The sequence below is a fragment of the Scomber japonicus genome, chromosome 18, assembly GCF_027409825.1.
Source record: "Scomber japonicus isolate fScoJap1 chromosome 18, fScoJap1.pri, whole genome shotgun sequence".
NCBI classification, from domain to species: Eukaryota; Metazoa; Chordata; class Actinopteri; order Scombriformes; family Scombridae; genus Scomber; species Scomber japonicus.
This window is the reverse complement of record NC_070595.1, coordinates 10,386,828-10,404,570: the sequence shown is the minus strand read 5'-3', so window position 1 is coordinate 10,404,570 and position 17,743 is coordinate 10,386,828. Positions and strand designations below refer to the sequence as shown.

Genomic DNA, 17,743 nt, shown 5'->3' with positions numbered 1-17,743 from the left:
GTGGATTGTACAGTATGATGTATGGTCCATGAGCAATCAACAACTGCTTGTATTCTTTAAGCGCTTTTTTTATTTTTCTATTTTACTACATCTCATTTCACTGTAACTCCAGCTCTGTTAGCTTTGACATAAAACACAGAGATGACCTGAAATCATTTTAGTATTGTCTTCTTCTTTTTTGTCACTGCTGGTGTCACAGGTTTCCTCTGAGGCCGATTCTTGGTTGGTTTGGGCTGATTAGCTTTGGTCTTTGTGGGTTTAGCCTTGAGTCCAGGAACCTTCAAGAGTTTGGGGTTCTTCACTTTTGGGGGGGCCTTAACAACCTTCTTGTCTGGAGGCGAGCTGCTTTCAGGGCAGGACTTGAAGACATGGATGTCTCTGACCTTCTGACCTCTGAGCTCAGGAGGGTGTCCACAGGTGGCGGTCACTTCCAAGCTCACATTCTCCATCCACCTGAGAGACAGAGACAGAGAGTAATTATATCATGTTTATTATAGCTATGTGCATGTTACACCAAACTAAAAACTTGTGAACGCCAGCCTGAAATGCCATAATTTCAAACACTGAATCGTTATTTCTGAAAGGGTTACATGAAAATTTACTCTGCCAAATAATTTCTGAAACCCTTATCTTAGGGAGAACAGTCCTGACCTGCGTAGCGGCAACAGAGGACAGTCACACAGCAGGGGGTTGTCCTGCAGGTCGACCACCTCCAGGCTGGTGAGTGGGCTCAAGTCAGGAAGATCCTCCAGCTGGTTTCCCCTCACAGTCAGAGCCCTTAGTCCTGGGCCCAGACCTGCCAGAGCATCCCTGGACATCTGGATTGTGGTCCAAATTAAAAAAGATGATCAGCAATATGTTCTGCTTTTTGAGGATGTTGACATGGTCATGGTCTCAATATGTATTTTAATATTTTTACACCAGATATGAGATGGTTTTTAGATGGAACAAAGAAATGAAGGAAGTTTATTCAGAAATGGAGAGGTGGTGAGAGGAGCAACACCTGAGAAAACATAATCACGATGCACAGGACATGTAAGATATGGAAAAAAAACTCTTTTGTGTTTTTCCTACCTTCTCTATACCCATGTGGTTCATATAAAGCCTCTTCAGACTTTGGGATAGGGACTGGAATGCGTTCGGTCCCACCCAGCGAACTGAGTTCTGAGACAGTTTGAGCTCTTCCAGATTAGGGGCCGCAGACAGAGCGTGTGTTGGCACCTCTGTCAACTGATTTAAATCCAGGTGAAGTGTACCTAGGAAAGCAGAGTCCAGAGCACCCTTGGCAATATCAGTTATGGTGTTATTGGTTAAGTAAAGCTCCATGAGTTTAGGGGTTACTGAGGACAGCAAACCAGTGGGCTCTAGCTTTGAGATGGTATTTCGCTCCAGGTGTAACACAATCAGACTTGGTAGGAGTGCCAGAGCTACAGGAGAGACACAAAGAGATAGAAAATGTCTGTCAGTTTCCTGTGTTTCTTATAAATGTTTGTATACATATGGACCATGTAGATTCCTGTAAATTTAATATGACTTGAGAGGCCGCTGACCTGATCCGGGGAATTTTGCCAGCCTGTTCCCTTCCAGATGAAGGTAGGTGAGTTCAGGGACTCCAGCAAAAGCTTCAGGGTCCAATGATGTAAGGTCATTGTCAGAAAGATACAAATAAAACAGGTTTTTCATTCCCCGGAAGGCACCACCTTCGATCTCGTGGATTTTGCAGAATTCCAGGTGAAGAGAAACCACTTGGCCGCTGCCTGGGAAGCTGTTGGTGGGAAGGTAGTGGAAGTGGTTGCTGCGCAGGTCAAGCAGCTGCGTCTTGGTGGGGAAGCCTCGTGGGACCTTAGTGTGACCTCGACCCTCACATGTGGCATGCTGGGCTTCAATCTGGGAGGGTCAAATCAGAATGGAACATTATTAACAATATATGTAGGGACACAACACACTCTAAAATACTAATATAATGTATAATATGTACACTGTACATAATATTCAAAAACATACTTAAGCAAAAGAGCTAAAAAATTATTAGTAATATATACTAAAAGCTGACCTATGTAACTTTTACAGAACAGCAGTCATGTTGAAGATGGTTATTTAATATGAGTGGAAGTGCACAAAATCAGCTCCATAAAAGTGAAATATTGTCTCCACACACACAGAAGAAAACCCCCAACTCACATCGCAGTCACAGTTAACTGGACACTTGACTTTCTGCTTGGGTTTGGCTGTGGGCGGGGCCGGGGTGCTTCCTGCGCTCTCATCATCCTCTTCAAACTCATCTTTCAGTGTCTCCCCCCTGTTGCGGCAGCGTAGATCCAGAGGAGCGACGGCCAGTAGCGGCTCATCGGAGAGATGGGGAGGTCCAGCACAAGCTCCCAGCAGCTTCACACCACCGACACGTGTCCACTCCTTCAGGGGCCGCATGTAGCAGTTACAGTAGATAGGGTTTCCTTCAAGAAAAGTGAATGAACATGTATTAAAGGTGACATCACTTTTAAATTCACTTAAAACTACATGAGAGTCACTTAAAAGACAAAAACATCAGAGCAAAGTTGTACCCGTCAGGTTGAGGCTGGTCAGCTCTTTGGGGCCTAAGAGAGGCTCCAGGTAACGAAGCTGATTGTGACTGAGGTCCAAGTGGGAGAGGAGCGGGGCGCGGGACACAGCCTGGTCTGACAGGTCCTGAAGGGACATGTGGTCGAGGTAGAGGTGTGTGAGCTTCGCCATGGAGACGGCTTCTTCCCCGAGGTAGATCATGGGGTTGTGACCCATGTCCAGGCGTGTGACATCACGGAGTCTTTACATGGTAAAAAGAGTAAAGTAAAAAACTGGATGACACATGTGACCAAGTCACAAATGTATACTTTCATTCTTTAAAAAAAATGGATGAATAATTTCCTCAAATAGCTCCTCAAATTGATGCTCAAGTGAGTATTTGCAGCAGCAGGATGGTATATGGGATTGAGTCAAAATGATCTATATTGTTCATAGGAATGAATGAACATGTCACCCAATGTAATGGTGTAACTCAGTGATGTGTTGTTAATCTCTAGCAAAGAGGAATAAGATATGAGGCTGGATACACTCACAGTACTTTATAGTGGAATCCGTTCTTTGTTGGTTTTGGTCTTTTCATGAGATTTATTGATAATGAGAAAATATCTAGAATATTGCAAGTCTTATCCTTTAAGGCGAAGCTTGTATTATTACCTAATCTTGATGTCCCATCTTGCAGACAGGTTTGGGGATTCAAAAACAGAGACTCATAGGTAATTTCTGCCCCCTAGTGGCTGAAATTACCACCACCTCTGTACTTTTAAAAATGATACCCATTCCTTTCATTTATATAAAAAATTTTTCAGTCAGTAACAAAAAGCTGTGTCATTTGTTTCTATGGTAACACTGTTGAGAAGTTGTGAGTCCTGTTTTCCATTAGAAAATAATGCTTGTGTAATGACCATAATAATCCTTCATATTGTTCTACCTGGTCATGGTCTGAGAGGGGAAGAACTGCAGCTCATTGTGGTCCAGGCTGAGGCGGTTGAGGGTGAACAGGCTAGTGAATGCCTCCGGTGCCAAGTTGTTCAGGGAGTTATGGCTGAGACGAAGCCACTTGATGTTTTGCAGACCCTGGAGGAGAAGTCAGACTGTTGTAGGATTGTACTGCCAAACATAATCATTCATTGTGGAGAGCAGATTATCGTGTCAGTGTTGCTGAATATGTGTGTGATTATAAATCAGTCTGAGTACCTGGAAGGCCATATTGGGGATGTACACCAGCTGGTTGTGGGTAAGGGCTAGCATGTTAAGGGAGCCAAGCTGTGTGAAGGCTCCAGGCTGGATCTCCTCCACACGGTTATGATCCAGAAACAGCTCCTTCAAAGAGGAGAGGCCATCAAAGGACTCCTGCAACAGTCAGAGAGAAAGGGATGGAATAATAAAATAAGAGACCCTCACATCTTTTTTTTGAGCAAACATGAAACATATCAACTCTTCAGTATTGTGGTTTTAGCCCCCTCCTCTCACCTGGTATAGGATGTCAATTTTGTTGTAGGCCAGGTTTAGGGAGACCACACGGCCCAGCATCCGGAAAGCCCCCTCCTTTACCTTGATGATGTTGCAGCGCTGCAGGTTGAGGTGGGTGAGGTAAGGTGTGAGGACAAACGCACCCCTGGGTAGAATCTGCAGGTTGTTATTCCTCAGGTCAAGTTTCACTGTGATCTGTGAGGGCCATTGAACAGAGCGGATGAAACATCTGATGCACAAGTGAAGTACAACTAAAGGACGAGACTGAAATCAGAAGATGGTCCTATTATGTGAATATGCACCACTCTTTGTTTTCCCAATAACTATCACTGTAGATCTCTTGAGCAAGACACATAACTTCTATATGCTTCTGCAACTGTACACCGGTACGAAGGCATGCAGGAGGTCTTAAAAAATGACTGCACATTTACAACATTTGGATGGATAAAGATTGAAACATCATAGTGTCTGAAATGCACCAGCTGCTATTCAAAGCTTCCTTTCTCAAACAAATGTGTGTGAAGTAAAAGAGAGGCAGTGCAGCTTTGAATTCCTCACCTCGTCTATAGTTGGGGGAACCTCCGTTAGGTTTTTGCCGACGCAGGCTACAGTGAGCTTGTTGCTGTCACAGCTACACACTCTGGGACATTTTCCTGATTCCACCAGTAAAGTTAGTGCTGAGCTCACCAGTAAGACCACAGCAAAGAAGAAATGCATCTGTACCATTAAAACACGGATTAGAAACATAACATCTACACATCAAGTTGCTGTTAAAACATTTCTACCAAATATATGTATAAATATAAATTCAGTTCGGTCACTTTATATTTAAATTGTTAATATATGGACCAGTATTCAGAATGAAGCTGCTGAGTTGTATCTCATGATGCAACAGATTAAAAAGTATCAATGACACTACTTCATTATATAAAAATGAACGTCATGAATTCATTTTTTCAGTTTCAACAAATGGATCTTATTTCAACATTGCTGTGCTATTTTTATGTCTAAAAAAATGGAAAAATGATTTTAAAACAAAGTGCTGGTTCTTCAAATACTGTATGTACTTCTTAATATTTCTAATCTGCATTACAATCACATCAACAGTATCAGGACACATGTCTGAGCTGGAGGACTGACTTTAAAGTTAAAGGATTAAAAAACCTGGCTTACCTTCACAGTCTGTCACACCATCAAAGTTTTGCTTGATAACATGAATGAATAAAAACAAAAACAGGATTATATGTGAATCTGCCGGTTTGCTTTAGTTATCTTTCCGTTTTATTTCCCTCAGAGTGTGTCCAGCACTGGAGTCTGGGGTCCAGCAGGCTAACAAACAAGGCTTTGACAAATTCTTTTGCAGTGACCCCTGATCCCTGTGCCCCTCACTGCAAATTAACACCTTGGCTTTACATTTTCTGTCCAGTTAAAGAGGCTGAAACCCAAGAAACTAATGACTGTAGGTGTTGGCTACAAAGATTGCATTTATTGATATGATAGAGATATACTGGCTATTCTTATACATTGAAAAAGTAAAAAATGTAACAATGAATAAAGGATTGATTGGTAGCATGCAGGCTTTTTACTTTTTGACCCCAGGATCAGTCTAATTCCTCTATAAACCCACTGTGCTGAGTCAAATGCACCATCTTGACCAGAAATCAATCATTATAGAGGTAAATAATGAATATGTATAATATGCAAAGAATTCAGAAGACATCCAACACTCAAATGATCTTTATTTTCAAACCCCCCAAAAATGTGTGCCTTGTTGAAGGCAGAAAATACATTTCATCCCTTTTAACAGTTCAACTGTACTTTACAGGCCTAGTCTCATAATATTTACCAGTCAATACATATTTTAATTACATATTTGTTTGACCATATTCATGAATTTAATAAACATTTTATATAAAACAGCTGAATAGTAAAAGGTAAATATGAAATAGAAAATGTACAATAGCTGATGCGTGGAGCCCTGATCAGTCGTGGTCAGAGTGAAACGCTGACATGAGCTGATCTAATCTGCATCAGAGTGTAATCTGTGCTTCAGTCAGTCACAGACAACACACGTTTTTGGGTTATCGCAGGGGAACAAAGGCTTTTCTTGCAAAGAGGGTGAGGATAAAAGTTGTCAGTGCTGTCCTGTGGTTATACAAGTGTACATGAAGCTACTCGATTAGTCCACACCATAAGAGCATTACCTACTTCAAAACATTAAGTATTCAAGGTTAGTCCAGAGTCCAGAATGAAAGGTGTATGTGGCCGAACTTGTGAAGGTCAGCAGTGCCACAGCAAAGTGTGAGTGTTCTGTTCATTTCAAGTGCTGCTCTGCTCCTTTTGCTTCAAATTTGGGCTCATGTGTGCTGTTTTCCAGAAAGGTCCAACAGTCAAGATACAGTCTGTGTGTGTGTGTGTGTGTATGTACGTGTATCCACAGTCCTCAGCTCTCAGATCTGACTCTCTGCAGTGTTGACTGGAGGTTGTTTCTGGCATTGCAACATGAGTCCAGGGACTTGTTGTTTCTGTGAATGATAAAGCATGTCAATATAGACACACACACACACACACACACACACACACACACACACACACACATCATCAAATTATTACAATAAATTATGTTATTCTTCCATTATCTTACTGTCAACAAACCAACAATAAACGAATCCCACTAACCAGCACTGCCTGTTTACCCGTTTACCCATTCCAGCACCAATATGAGCAACCACCAGAGTGTGTACACCTCCGTTACAACATACACCGAGTGCAACAACATTTGTGTATGTGCTTCATTCCTGATTGCATGTTTTGTACCTGGGGGGGGCTTCATGCTGATTGGGCTCATTCTGTCACGTCCTTACCGGGACATGAAGGCCTCCAGCACAGCCACGCTCTCTTTGGGGAAGTAGTCCTGTCGCACGACGTGCTCCAAGGCCTGGAGGTGTCCGGGAACCACGAGCACAGGCTTGACCTTGTCCTCACTCTGAGACGGAGGAGAGAGGACGAGAGAAAATGGTAAATGTAGGGAAAATAAAAAAGGTAAAAGACATCAGACATCCTGTGGAACCATCTTCCAGATTTGGTCCGGGGGGCAGACACCCTGTCTACATTTAAGAGTAGGCTTAAAACTTTCCTTTTTGATAAAGCTTATAGTTAGGGCTCTTAGAGCTCTTAGCTTATGCTGCTATAGGCTTAGACTGCCGGGGGAATCCCATGATGCACTGGGCTCCTCTCTCCTCCTCCCTCTCTCTCTATCCATCCATCTATATCCATTAACATTCATGTTCTAGCTTCATTGTTGATTTTCATTGTGCTTCTCTCCTCTATCCTTCCTTTCTCTCCTCTCAAACCCAACCGGTCGAGGCAGATGGTCGCCCACTCTGAGTCTGGTTCTGAGGTTTCTTCCTGTTAAAAGGGAGTTTTTTCTTGCCACTGTTGCTCATGTGGGAATGTCGGGTCTCTTTAAAGTTAAAACCTGAAGAGTTCGGTTTAGAACCTGCTCTATGTGTAAAGTGCCTTGAGATAACTCTGTTGTGATTTGGCGCTATACAAATAAAGATTGATTGATCAGAAGAAAGACATATTACTGTATCCTAACAAACTCTGATCCACACTGTAGATTTACCTTAAGAAGTCCGAGCAGCACTAACAAAGATGATACAAAGTTGTAGCCTTGGAAGGAAGGAGTGGAAAAAGCTTTCTTCAGAAGAGCGTCTGTGAGGGGAAAAAAACAACAGTCAACAAGAAAGAAATATAATAATACAGAAAGCATGTACTTTTCAAAGAGGGAAGCATTCAAAGTGTCTCACCGATACTTTCCAACACTGCATTCTTAACATCACTGTTCTCCTCTTTGTACACAGATGCAATCTTGAGGAAGGCTTCAGCTGTTTTTGCAGCATCTGTCACATCCACCTAATCACAGAGAAAAGAAGAAGGATTAACTGATTAAAAGGATGATAATCTGTTTATTTGCATTCAGGATAACTTCTAACATCCGTGCTAAAATGTCCCTTACTATAAACTGAGGGAATTTCTTTTAGCCTTTGGTAGATCTTGTAAACAGACTGATGGAGATCTGAGGGTGAAAACTAAAGCTGGTTTGGTGGAGTCGTCCCTGTGTTTACCTGCTGCTCTATCAGAAACGCTCTCTTGGTCCCCAGTTTGAGCAGTTTGTCTGGAGACGGAAAACTGAGGAAGGAGGAGACATCCGGCGGCCGTGGCGCTGATACAGGAGTAGACAACTGCAAAGGGAAGAGGAGAGGAGAGATGTTAGGATGTTAATTATATACAATCAGAATTATATTAAGATGGATGTCATGCAGCAACAGCGTTAAACTCACTCAAGCTTAAAAGTCAGGTGACTAATGATACACATTAGACAGAATTATGAGTGGTCAGGGTTTTCATCCCTCATTTATCTGACCTTGTTGCTGCTGCTTTCCTCTTCCTCCTCTTCTTCCTCTTCCTCTTCTACCTCCTCCTCATCCACTTCCTCGTCATCGTCCTCCTCTTCCTCATCTTCATCCTCGTCATCGTCGTCTTCTGGTTCGCCTTCGTCGTCACTGAGGTGAATGAAAATACAGCTCGTTAGTGAAGTTTGATGAGATGATGATTGTGAAATACAAAAGAAGTGGCACCAGGGCACCGAGTGTATGTATCAAACAGAAGAGCAGGCATAAAAATGGTACAGATGAGATTTAGACAGGGCTCAAGCAAGTATATTGTGGAGAAAGAAAAAAAAACTAAAAAACTTTGCCAAACTTGTGACAGGCTCTGTTTTATCTTTTAAAGTTAAATGTTTTGTATACAGCGTTCAAATTACGTAATAACTTTTTTGACTGTTAAGACTGTTGACATTTGTGCAATAACTTTATAAACCTGGGCTCAATGTGCACCGGTAAGGTCACAGTCAACACACACACGAACTGGACACTCTAAATTGAGCATAATGTGTGTGTGTTCCAGGTCCACACATCTCTGAACACAATGAAAAGTCAGACTTTATTAAAAGGCCCAACGAGGGGCGCGCAGGTGGTCGAGTGGTTAGAGCGCATGCCATATACGCAGCCGACCCCGGTTACGAATCCCGATCGGAGGTCCTTTGCTGCATGTCACCCCCCCTCTCTCTCCCATGTTTCCTGTCGATCTACTGATTAATAAAGGCGTCTATGCCAACAAAATCTTAAAAAAAAAAAAAAAAAAAGGCCCAACGAGACCTAAAGTCCAACATGATTACCTGAGTGATCCTAGAAGGTCGGCTTTGTTAAGGCCTTCCAGGGTGTCTTTCAGAGCTTTGCAGCCATCCTCTCCTAAACAGTTACCTGCAAACCAAAGAGAGCATTTGAGGAGTTGTAGCGAAGGGAAACAAATAAATAACCAAAAAAACAAACATCTCCTCAGACTTTTGTTGTTTGGGAAAGGATGACAGCTCATTGTGGATTTGTACCATTTAAGTCCAGTTTCTCCAGCTGGTCCTTGTCCTTCACTGCTTGTGCCACAGCCAGAGCAGCTTCCTCTGTAATCTCACCGAATGACAGATTGAGCTCCTGTAAACCGTAATGGAATAGTTGATTTAGTAGGGGGGAGGGGTAAGGGAAAGAGAGAGAAAAATAATTGGAGTTCAAAAGGTGTGTGTGTGTGCGTGTGTGTGTTTGTTAGTCTGCCTACTTATTTCTTTAAATGGATCTAGCATTAACACATCAACACACTCACCTTCAGGATTGGTAGTCCCTCTGAAACTGTTTTTGCCATAGCTATAGCTCCAGCTGGCCTCACCAGGCAGTCTCCAAAGTTTATCACCTGCAGGCTGCGTAGGTGTTTCAGGCCCTGTGAAGGATGCAGATATATTTAAAAACAAAGAATCTAGAAAACAACAGACTTAGAAACAAACATCTCCAAGTCCATCTCCAGCAGAGACAACATTTTAATTCCTTATTTGAAGCTCCACTGATCAAATTTTGACATTAACCATGACTGACTATGTGCAACAGAGCTGTAACCAGCTCATTGTCTCAGTCTTTCAAGAAAAAAATTTGGGCTTTTTTTGTATCAAACGGCAGATAGAAAAAAAAAATCTATCTGTTAAAGGCACACTATGCAGGACTTGTCTGTTGGTGTTTGTAAACACAAGATTTAAAGTTGGCCCCTCCTCCCCGACACAGTGGCACCACCAGAGCAAAAGAGAGCGCACTAGCAACTGACTGAAGAGAGGGAGCAGTGCTAACAAGAACAAAAATCAGAGAAATGAAACATTATTTTCTGATTGTTTCACAGCACAAATAGACATGCCCACACCTCCACACAACCCTGAGGGAAGAAGATTTTGTGTGAAAGCAGCTGAACTGCACGCATCATCCTGTCCGCTGTGACCTCTCTGCTCTGCCTGTGTGTAGCTCAGCCCTGTACTTAGTCTCTCTCACACACACACACACACACACACACACACAGACACAGACACAGACACAGACAGAGCAGAGAGCAGAGGAGAGAGACGGAGAGAGCGATCTAAACGGATATGCATTTTTTTATAGAGTCATGACTTCACACCTATGGGCTGTTATTGGCTAGAAGCTACATGTCCCCAGCACAAAGGTTGACACCCACAAATATCCCAAACACAGCAAATAACAAATAAGAAAATGCAGGGAGAGGGCAGCGTCTCTGTAGATACATACACCAACACACACTTAGTGGGTCATAAGTGATGATTGAGAGATTACCTTGTTTGCGTCTATACATTTTTGTTATTTAAAAATCCTGCATAGTATGCCTTTAAAGTGATTTCTTTCTGTCATTCAGACATTGAGTAGGTGTTCCTTACAGCTTTGACATGACAGGGTTTTATGGAAAGAGCCCCACGTGTTATCATTTGACAAAATAAATGAATATTAATGTTACTACAAGCCAGCAGGATATGTAAATAGGCAACTCTTTGCTCAAATGTTTGTCATTTCTTCATTACTGCATTATTTTAAAAAAAAAGGTATTACAGTCTGTGTTGTTCAGTTGGTTACCATACCTGAGCCATGGCGATAGCCCCCTTCTCAGTGAATGTGTTGTCATTGAGGTTAAGGATGCGGAGGTTTGGGTTGTTCTCCATTGCCATGGCCAGGGCTGTCACACCAGGGTGATTGATGCCATTCTGTGGCATATTAACCTCCTCCAGGCTGCCCATCAACTGGCAACACAAATAGTAGTTATAAGATGCATTTACTCTACCTACAGCAGAACAGCAGCAGTTTATTTACAGTAACAACAACAGCTTTGATGAACAGTGAAATTATAAGATCAAATAGTTAAAAAACAAAAAGACAACATAACTAGATTTAAATAAACTGGACTGAGATCTGTATTTGAAATTAACTGAAATTAACTGTAAGTAGGTTGCTCAAAACTGTTGTGATGGAACAAAAATGCAACATGTGACAATGTGGCCTTCATCATCAGAGTAGACTTTGCTCTGCTTTCCACAGAGTACTACAAGGAGTAGTTAGTCCTGTACCTTGAAGGCTTGAGCGAGGGCAGTGGCTCCATCATTCTCCAGTCGGTTCCTTCCTGCAACAAACACCTTCAGGCTGAGAGGGGAGCCATCTCCACTAGACTTTTCATGGCAATGGGTCAATGCAGCAGCCAAGATCTGAGGAGTTCGTAAACAGATGAGTTACACTCTGATGATATCCATGTAACCATTGGTGGACATTCAAGAATATCAAATATATACAATCTACAACAACATTTGTCCCTTTTTCAAGTTCTAACTGTTTCAATAAATCAAACACTTCAAAATTTCTACCTTAATCAATTAACCAAAGGTCATTCAGCCTGTTGATCACTGTCAGTCTACCTAACAACAAAGACACAGACATGCCTCATCTTAAAAAGACGTTCTTGTGACTTACTTTCCCACCCCCGATGCCCATGCCACAGTTGTTGAGCCGCAGCTCCTGCAATGTGTAGCAGGCGGTGCTCTTCAGCAACCTCTCGATGCCTTTCACCCCGTCTGGTCCAAAAGCGTTGTCACTGAGGTCTAAAACAGTCAGCCTGGCGCCCGCCAGCATCAAAGCATCACCCAGTGAATTCTTACAAGAAAGACAAATAAAATAACAGTAAGTAAAGTAAAGAAATGTGCTCTCTGTGATAGGTCTGCCTGCCTATGCTACAGTTTGGAGGTGGAGAGATGGTGATGTAAGATGGTGAGTTATGTAATTCAGAAGTAGAAAAGGATTTTTTAACCAATTACAACAAAAATCAAGAATTTTAAGCAGCATTTCAACAAGTACCGACCGTGAGTCTAAACGTATTTGACATGAACAGTAATGTAGAGGAACTGATGCATTACCAGAGAAGGAGGGATCTCAGAGCGCAGGCGGCCTGTGAACATATCACTCCAGTAACAGCGCTGAAAGAGAGAGTAAAAAATTGTTTAAGATAAATCAACTCATAACCATAATTATGTTAAATCTAATGTACAATATGTTATGAAAAAAATCAAAACAAACTCTACATAACATTGTCATAAAGGTGATGAACTTGGTTGTAAGATCCAAATAGTAATGATAAAAAAAAAGAATGAAGATTAAAAACTCCAAACCTTGAATTCACTCTTTGTCTCTAGAGCTTTGGCGATGGCCTGTGCTGCCGCCACACCTACAGTGTTTCCCTCCAACCTCAGAGCCTGTAAACCCTTGAAGTCCTGGATATCCTTCACTATCTCCTCCACTGAAGAGGGGGAAAAGGGAAAAGAGTTAAAGACTGAGGAAGAGACAGGGGAGAATAGAATGGGACGGTAATTCAAACTGGGATGCAACCATGAATCTAAGCACAAGAGGTTTGTTGGCACTCAATGACAGCTGACACTCACCTGACTGGGCATCATCCAGCTTTCTTCCCTGGCCTTTGTAGCTAAGCTCTCCATCCTCTACTCCAGTCTTGGCCAGAGAGTCGGCCAACTGCGCAACAATGTCTGTCGCCATGGGGACACCTGGGGGACAAACACAATTTACTTTTTACTGTTTAATGATGGTGCTTGCAACAAGTCCTGTCCTGTGTCAAGTGGTAGTACTTGTGAACACCTACGAACTAAAACACTGCCCCTTCAGTCAGTCATTTAAACTCCAAAACAAATGTAAGCAGTTCTGGATTTGACCACCTCGTTCTTTTCTGGAAAGCGTGGTCCACTTTTCTACTACACAAACAGCTGACAGCGCTGTTTTCACTGAGGGAAAATCCACCCTAAAACTGTGTTTAGAAGGACTGTACGATATTACTGTACAGATCACATTTTATTTACTGTTTCGAACATGGTTCTTTGTATGCTGAACAGTATATAGACTGTGTTGTTTTGATCTATGTTAGAGATCAATCCTGAAGCTCCTCTGTAGACACCGTATTAAGTGCTTTGCGGTGATTAACGGCACATAGTCACCACAGCTTAATTTGACTGAAGTCAGCGGCATTAATTCGTCGTTCAACTGGTCTAGAAAAGTATGTGAAGGCTGACGCTTTTTTATTCGTACACACCATAGGTGCACACCGACTTTACGGTCCACATTCACCACCATAGGTTGCTATTCAAGTCGTTTTGGGGTAGATTTTCCCTGCAGCCCAGGTGGTTTGTGTTAGCAGAATGTTGCTAACATGATGCTAACACAAACAGTGTGATGTCTGACTGCTGAAAGCACCTGTCGCCTCAGTAGTATAACACGTAGCGTTACGTTTACTAGACACTTAATACACTTGGTGTGGTGGTTATGAGCTCGCTAGGTGGGACATGTATTAGGCTAGCTAGCACCGAGCATGGCTTGGCCTCTCCGGTCGGTCGTCATAAAACGGCTGACTAACGTTACCGGCGCTGGCCTCAGTCTGACCTCTCCGGTCCGCGGTTCAGTTCGTCACTAAATTGTCTATGAACGGATGTTAGTCTGCTCTCGACATGAATTAACATCAACATTACCACAACACTGCTGTGCTTGTTGAATCCAGTCGAGTGACACACTCCCGCTCGCCCCTGACGTTCAAAAGCGCACACTACCCTGCCTGACGACCGCAGGCACAGGAGACAAGGGATTTGTAGTCCAATCAGAGTTAGGAACTAAGGGATTTGTAGTCCAATCAGAGTTAGGAACCTTAGGAACTAAGGGATTGTAGTCCAATCAGAGAAACTTTTGATGTTTACTAAATTAAATTCTGTATGAATATTTTACACATTTCAGTTTCGATTCTTACACAAATTTTAATGAATAAGTAAGAAAATATAAGAAAAGAATGAAAGAATATACATTTTTTACATTTTCAAAAAGTTGTGCTGTTTAGTAGTAGCTAATATATTATATCTTATTTTCCATCCATTAAAGTAAATTCCATAACAGAAAACCTCTATTTAAACTTTCTATGACTGAAAAGCAACTGCTGAACCCTCTTTTTATTATTTTATTTCATTATACAATTAATTTACCCCTTAACCCTTAACCCTTGGCATGTATGTCTATTGGTGTTGACTATTGTTCAGTTTGGCAATAAAAATCATTTTTAAAAAGTCGCCTTTAGTCCAAAATGGCGGAGGCAGATGTTGCAATGGGACGACCAATCAACTTTTACGTCTTTTCACGTAAATTGTGTTGACTTCCTGACAGACTGAACTGAGGGTAAATCACAAAGTTCCCCTAAAGGGCCAGTGTTGAGATGTGTAGCTGGTCATTACTTTAACGTTACCGAGGCTGCCGCCGGGAATCGAAACTCAAACGGGGACTGGGGACGGCTCTCTCCCTCCTCGCTGTTGAACAAGAGCAGCACTAAACTACCTCTTTCTCCCCGTGTGTGTGCTGCTTCATAGTTTTTCGCTCTGCTTCCGCTTGGACACAAAATGACACGCTTCTAAACTTTTGCTTCGGTTCAATGAACTTCCTCTCTTTATCAGGTAGGTGTGTCTAGAAGTCGGCCCAGTAGCGCCATGATCACCGTGAAAAGCACGCAGGCTTGGTGGGTTACACATGCTGGATAAATAACATAATACCTGTATGAACATGAGTCCGCACCATGTGACGAGCAAGTGACAGTTTCTAGCTTTCTTCTGTGGGCGTAAACAAGCTATATGTTCGCATTTTATGTTCACGTGCACCACAAACTCAACATCAGCCAGTGTCTGCTTCTTATCTACCGTGTTGATCTTTCTCCAGGTAACAATCATGGATCCTGTCAGGCAGAGGCGCAAAGAGGACATCAGCAGAGCTCTGACATTCATACAGTAAGAGGTTTTTTTCTATTCACAGCTACAAAGGGAAACTACTCTGCCCCCTAATGCCTCATATGCTTTGTAAATAAGCTGCTTCAGTACTTTTCTGAACAACTTTACTTCTTATGTTTCAGATCTTCGCTGGCTTATCCAGAGCCAGAGGGCTACCAGGTACTAGCTTGTCTCCACTGCCTCTTCACTTCTCTTTTGTTAGTTTAAAAACACTTATGATAATCTCTCAGTTGTTCCTCAAGTTCCAGACCTCCAATGGCCTTCAGGCTGTCTTTTACATTCTTGGCTCCATGTAAATCAAGGACTCAGGACAATTGAACATTTTTCACATTCTCTTCTTGGAGTTTTAATTTGTACTGCTACTACTATGCATGATTGCTTCTTAAAAAAAAGTCTATCAATGCAGTGTTGGAAGAAATATGGTCTTTTACTGACATACAAAACAGTGTAGTAACAATGTAGTTATACTATGCTGATGAAACACACACTTTCAAAATTATACTTAAGTATCAATTGTTCAACAAGATTAGAAAAGTATTATTTTGACCTTGGAAGGGCCACCTGTTTTGTTACCTCGTTTAAATCCCAGCATTACTCTGCACAACTCCAACCTCAAGTAATCAATAGTAATAGCTGTGTAATCAAACACAATAGCTGAAACCCCCTGTGTGAGTATTTAACCTATAATAATAAATCATATTTTATAAGTTTATGGCATATTTTGTATGCAAAACCAAAGCAGCCATAGAATTTTTAAATATAAATAAACATAGTGGAGTAAAAACATTACAATATTTCTGTCTGAATTTCAGTGGATTTGAGGTATAAAGTAACCCTAAAATACCTTAAAACTCTACTTGTATAATACTGGAGTAAATGTACTTATTCATTCTTCGCTGCTTATACATCAATCATAATAGGACCTGTTCCTTGATAACTAATGTGCAGTTTTTGATGATGCTTCCTCCTCTCTCCCTGGAGTAGAAGAGAAAGAGTAAAAAGGTTTTGGGACTCACTGCTAGTATCTCTCTCCCTTTCTTCTTGTTTCCTGTCAGGATTTCCTGACCCAGTTAGTGTGCAACCTACTCGAGGAGGGCAATGCCTGCTTCAGAGATGGAGACTGGGAGCATGCGAAGAGGGACTTCAGTGAAGGCTTGAACGTGTCACACTATGCTGCAGGAGAGGGCATCCAGATCCCCCAAGCTTTACTGGAGAGCCTCTATGTCAACCGGGCCACTGCCTACCAGAGCATGGTGAGATACATTTACTGCTATGTGCGTTTTGGAGACGATGCGTCATTCAGCGAAATGATCGAAGAGTTAGTTTCAGTGTCCGTATGTGCAGCTGACACAGATGCCTGTGAAGATGTTGGCAGGTCGCTGCATACCCAAATTTGAACCGCAAATGAGTCAGGCATCTGTGGAACCAAATGAACATGTATCAACTAATAATGAAAGCTGGTTGAAGGAGTTTTTCTGTTTGTGCTACATTTATAACCACAGATGTTATGAGCATATAAATGATCTTTTTATTTGTACAACACTGATGGGAAAAAAGCCTTTAACCGCAAAATGAAACAGTAATAACTTGTTGTCTGTCTTAATTAGATTGAGTGATTGCAGGTTTCATTCCTTAAATTTGCAGTTGCTTTTTTTTTTTTTATTTTTTTTTTTACCCCAGTTGTTATTGTTGTTGTTGTTGTTGTGGGGTTGCTCTTCAGTTTGTCATAAATCGTGTAATTTGACATGTTTTAGTCTAAACTAAACAGGAAGTGCAATGGTCTGAGCTGGAATATAATTGAGATCATTCAGGCAAGCCCACAGTCCACACAGTTACTTTCAATAACCATGTTCATGTGTAAGAAAGAATCTTAAAACTTTAGTGATTACGGTGCTGGAAAATATGTATAAATATAAAATGATACCACCCACACATAAAATCCCCCTTTCATCCCATGGGGGGTGGCGTGTCTTCCTCAAACTCTGGACCTCTACCAGAGGCCTGGGAGCTTGAGCTTAGCTGTTCCTAGGACTGCACTCTTCTGGACAGTGATCTCAGATGTTGTGGTGGAATCTGCTGGTACTCTCTCTCCCAGTTTGTGGGTCACAGCTCCCAGTGCTCCGATTACCACTGGCACCACTGTTCCCATTACTCCTCACATCTTGTCTAGCTCCTCTTACAGCCCTTGGTATTTGTCGAGATTCTCGTGTGCCTTCTTCCTGATGTTGCTGTTGCTTGGGATCGCTACATCTATCACCACCACCTTCTTATGTTGTTGTATCAATTAACACGATGTCCAGTTGGTTAGCCGTCACCAGTTTGTCAGTCTGGATCTTAGCTCGGTCATTCTCAACCACCTTAGGAGTTGGGAAAACCTTTGACCTGCAACACTCAGCATTCCTTGATGTATTATGAGTTAGAAAAAAGACAAAAATAAAACCTTTCAGTCAGAACACAACGCAGAAT

The 17,743-nt window shown here is 42.0% G+C and overlaps 3 protein-coding genes across 3 annotated transcripts in view; 1 reads left to right on the top strand and 2 right to left on the bottom strand.

Annotated features, from left to right (window-relative positions):
* Positions 1 to 136: 136 nt before the first annotated feature.
* On the bottom strand, positions 137 to 4,867 carry chadla (chondroadherin-like a). The gene is made up of 10 exons (XM_053338623.1): positions 4,588 to 4,867; positions 4,030 to 4,224; positions 3,754 to 3,909; positions 3,488 to 3,633; positions 2,562 to 2,800; positions 2,182 to 2,453; positions 1,551 to 1,887; positions 1,075 to 1,427; positions 652 to 818; positions 137 to 453 (listed from the first exon to the last, which is right to left on the bottom strand). The coding sequence occupies exons 1-10, from the start codon at positions 4,774 to 4,776 to the stop codon at positions 153 to 155; spliced, it is 2,355 nt and encodes a 784-aa protein (XP_053194598.1). The 5' UTR covers positions 4,777 to 4,867; the 3' UTR covers positions 137 to 152.
* Positions 4,868 to 5,761: 894 nt separating this feature from the next.
* rangap1a (RAN GTPase activating protein 1a) lies at positions 5,762 to 14,840 on the bottom strand. Its single transcript, XM_053338691.1, has 16 exons — positions 14,735 to 14,840; positions 12,896 to 13,015; positions 12,626 to 12,753; positions 12,374 to 12,433; positions 11,934 to 12,113; positions 11,537 to 11,671; positions 11,054 to 11,212; positions 9,748 to 9,861; positions 9,482 to 9,581; positions 9,272 to 9,356; positions 8,459 to 8,597; positions 8,160 to 8,276; positions 7,842 to 7,947; positions 7,658 to 7,746; positions 6,894 to 7,015; positions 5,762 to 6,554 (listed from the first exon to the last, which is right to left on the bottom strand). Exons 2-16 carry the CDS (start codon positions 13,005 to 13,007, stop codon positions 6,473 to 6,475), a joined length of 1,728 nt encoding a protein of 575 aa, XP_053194666.1. The 5' UTR covers positions 13,008 to 13,015; positions 14,735 to 14,840; the 3' UTR covers positions 5,762 to 6,472.
* The window catches only part of LOC128379210 (zinc finger CCCH domain-containing protein 7B-like), a 19,168-nt gene continuing 16,241 nt past the window's right edge, over positions 14,817 to 17,743 (top strand). The window contains exons 1-4 of the mRNA XM_053338854.1: positions 14,817 to 14,950; positions 15,210 to 15,277; positions 15,400 to 15,436; positions 16,333 to 16,530. Coding sequence (XP_053194829.1) covers positions 15,219 to 15,277; positions 15,400 to 15,436; positions 16,333 to 16,530 — 294 coding nt within the window. The 5' untranslated portion in view covers positions 14,817 to 14,950; positions 15,210 to 15,218. The remainder of the gene's footprint in view (positions 14,951 to 15,209; positions 15,278 to 15,399; positions 15,437 to 16,332; positions 16,531 to 17,743) is intronic.

What these genes read in the sequence shown, in the direction of transcription:
- rangap1a (XM_053338691.1), bottom strand. Translation starts at nt 13,007, where the DNA reads ATGGCGACAGACATTGTTGCGCAGTTGGCCGACTCTCTGGCCAAGACT. An exon ending in GCTGGATGATGCCCAGTCAG is followed by an intron (nt 12,754 to 12,895) that starts GTGAGTGTCAGC and finishes CCCCCTCTTCAG; the next exon opens with TGGAGGAGATAGTGAAGGAT. An exon ending in GGAGAAACTGGACTTAAATG is followed by an intron (nt 9,357 to 9,481) that starts GTACAAATCCAC and finishes TTTGGTTTGCAG; the next exon opens with GTAACTGTTTAGGAGAGGAT.
- chadla (XM_053338623.1), bottom strand. Translation starts at nt 4,776, where the DNA reads ATGTTTCTAATCCGTGTTTTAATGGTACAGATGCATTTCTTCTTTGCT. An exon ending in TTCCCCCAACTATAGACGAG is followed by an intron (nt 4,225 to 4,587) that starts GTGAGGAATTCA and finishes TGGCCCTCACAG; the next exon opens with ATCACAGTGAAACTTGACCT. An exon ending in AAATTGACATCCTATACCAG is followed by an intron (nt 3,910 to 4,029) that starts GTGAGAGGAGGG and finishes TGACTGTTGCAG; the next exon opens with GAGTCCTTTGATGGCCTCTC.